Source organism: Nicotiana sylvestris, chromosome 6 (assembly GCF_000393655.2).
Source record: "Nicotiana sylvestris chromosome 6, ASM39365v2, whole genome shotgun sequence".
NCBI lineage: Eukaryota > Viridiplantae > Streptophyta > Magnoliopsida > Solanales > Solanaceae > Nicotiana > Nicotiana sylvestris.
In genome coordinates this window covers 30,773,329-30,775,770 of record NC_091062.1, presented here as the reverse complement: position 1 = coordinate 30,775,770, position 2,442 = coordinate 30,773,329, and the positions used below count along the sequence as shown (strand labels likewise).

At 35.4% G+C, this 2,442-nt stretch overlaps 1 protein-coding gene across 1 annotated transcript; it reads right to left on the bottom strand.

Moving 5' to 3' along the window:
* Nucleotides 1–662: 662 nt before the first annotated feature.
* Nucleotides 663–1,739, bottom strand: LOC104241546 (putative F-box protein At1g32420). The gene has a single exon (XM_009796491.1). The coding sequence runs from the start codon at nucleotides 1,737–1,739 to the stop codon at nucleotides 663–665; it is 1,077 nt and encodes a 358-aa protein (XP_009794793.1).
* Between the last annotated feature and the right edge of the window lie 703 nt (nucleotides 1,740–2,442).

Here is a 2,442-nt window from a genome sequence, read left to right as displayed (position 1 = left end):
GTCTAAGGGAGCCATTCTCATCAAACCAACATGAAAAATAAGGGTCCCTATGAAAACCTGAAGCTGATTCTTTGCTCCATAAGTTGTAACTTCTACTACTCTCCTCAATATTCTCTTGTATTTTAATTTCTTTTTTCTGTTTGCATTAACGGTGTTCATGAAATAAACTTATTAATTTGCAATTATCCAGTACCAGTTTCTTTGTGATTTTTTTTTTATATGGAGGAGTTACACACCTAAAAGAAACAGAGAATTCCAAATATATATTTTTTTTATTCCAACTTTAATATTTTTTTTTTCAGACTTCAATCAAATGAGTGAAATGACATGTCTCACTGACCTAGATAATTTTGAAATGCCTGTGTGCAATAACATGAATTGGAATATCACCAGGACATACTTTAGTATAGAACTCAATGACTACAGTCGTGCCAAAGAAATCTTTATCTATTTTGCTATATATACTTTCTCGATAGCAATAGAAATGCGACAAAAAAGATGGTGATAAGTAAACTGTGAATAGTTTTCCTTCTTTAATATAACAAAAATTTGCTGGATGCTGAAAGAAGGCTAGCTATATATATATATTTGTGATAAATAATTTCCTAAGAAGAGTAAAAGGCTTTCTTAATCCCTGAACTATCCAACCGTAGTAGTATAAGTCATCTCAAGGACCAAACACTTTCCACAAGATTTAGCAAAAGACTAATCCAACTCACACAGAGTCCTCGTTCATAAATTCCATGCATCTCAACTTTCGTCCATTCTTTCTTTGCAATGTCACGTAAGAACAAGGGAAAAATCCTACTAGTGCTGTCTGGAATCAATACAATCTCTCCCTTAGGGTTGGAGTTAAATGAAGGCAAAAAATCTATCTTTATTGACTTTGATGGTAGCTCAATTATGTGCTTCACCCATGTCTCAGTTTTACCAGTACCATTGAAAACATATAAACGAATGTTGCCATCAACTCGAAAATTTCTGCGATCTAAAAGTGCAACTTGTCCTTTTATTTCTACTAGTTTTGGTGGAAATTTTGAAGTCGATACCTCATCAGGGGACAAGATCGTTCTAATTAACTTTTCATCTCCGACACTGAATGCAGCAAGGTTGTAAAGCTTTGCAAGTCTATGTACATAATAAATGACCCCGCCAATATAAACACAATTATATCTTGCAGGGGAAAATATGGGGCAATCGGGTATCTCCCTCCATGATTTGTCCACTCCAATGGTGAAAATCGAGCATGTCACTTCACATGAATTTTGATCCCCGTGTATAATACGTTTGTGTGCCTTGAATACTTTATGTTTCTTGGTGATGGGATCAAAACCCAGGGAGCAACAAGCCATGTAACCTTTCTCTTTAGGTATTTGACGAGGAAGAAAGACATATTCTTTTGTGAAAGGATTGCCAATAGCAACTTCTCCAACATCGTTCCATAGACAAACTAGGCCATCGATATATTCTAGATTGTCAAGCTCACTAAAACATGACTGATTCAAGTACTTAAGGACATGTTCGCGAGTCGTCAAAGATGAGCCACTTACATGAAATTGAGCCACGGAACATTTTTGATGTGCTTCAATGAATAAGGGTTCTGATATAAGGGAGCAAAATAATTTCGAAACGCACCTAAAACGCATTAGAGACTTGGCAGGAACCTCTTTTAGAATTTCAAAGATAATCTGGTGCGGAATACATAAATTACCAATGGCAACAATCTTCTTTTTCCTCATGTATACTTGGTTGTGGAAGCCGACCATGGTATTATGTGAAAAGTGATAGTATAAAGGCGTGTTTGAGTCAGGGTTTGTATATATTGCTTAGGTTATTCCCTTTGTTTTTGCTGGCGGCCAATAAGCTATATAGGGTCTAATATCTATTGGGAACGATTGTAACTATGGAAAATATGGAAATTGTATTTGTATTCTAAGGCACTTTCTCGATTCTAAGAATTTTGGTACTCTTATTTCTCTTAGTTCGTTCTAAACTTTATCCCTTTACTCAAATAGAAAACATAATACTTTTCTCAAGCATCCATATTAAAATAAACTACTACCACTTCGATTGACTAAGCTAATTAATAAATATTACTACTTCATCTGTTCTATTTTTAGTAAGTTCCAGAGAGAATATGACACCATTTTATATTTAAAATCTCATTTCATTTTATGTTTTTAACATGCTTTTATAACAAGAAAGGAGTATCTGTACTAAAACTTTTTTGGTCTCTCTTTTTTTCTAAGGTCTGTACTCAGTCAAATACGCTTTTGTATGCGGCTAAAATCGGAGAGTCCGATTTTATGATTGTTATGACATTCCACGGCTTAGCTTCAGAAGGCCCAAGGCATAGTTCGAGGTTCGACCCCGAGGGTTCCCAATGTCCAACCTTGGGGCAACATAAGTCGACGACTATCTTGCATAAGCGGGAAGTTCCCA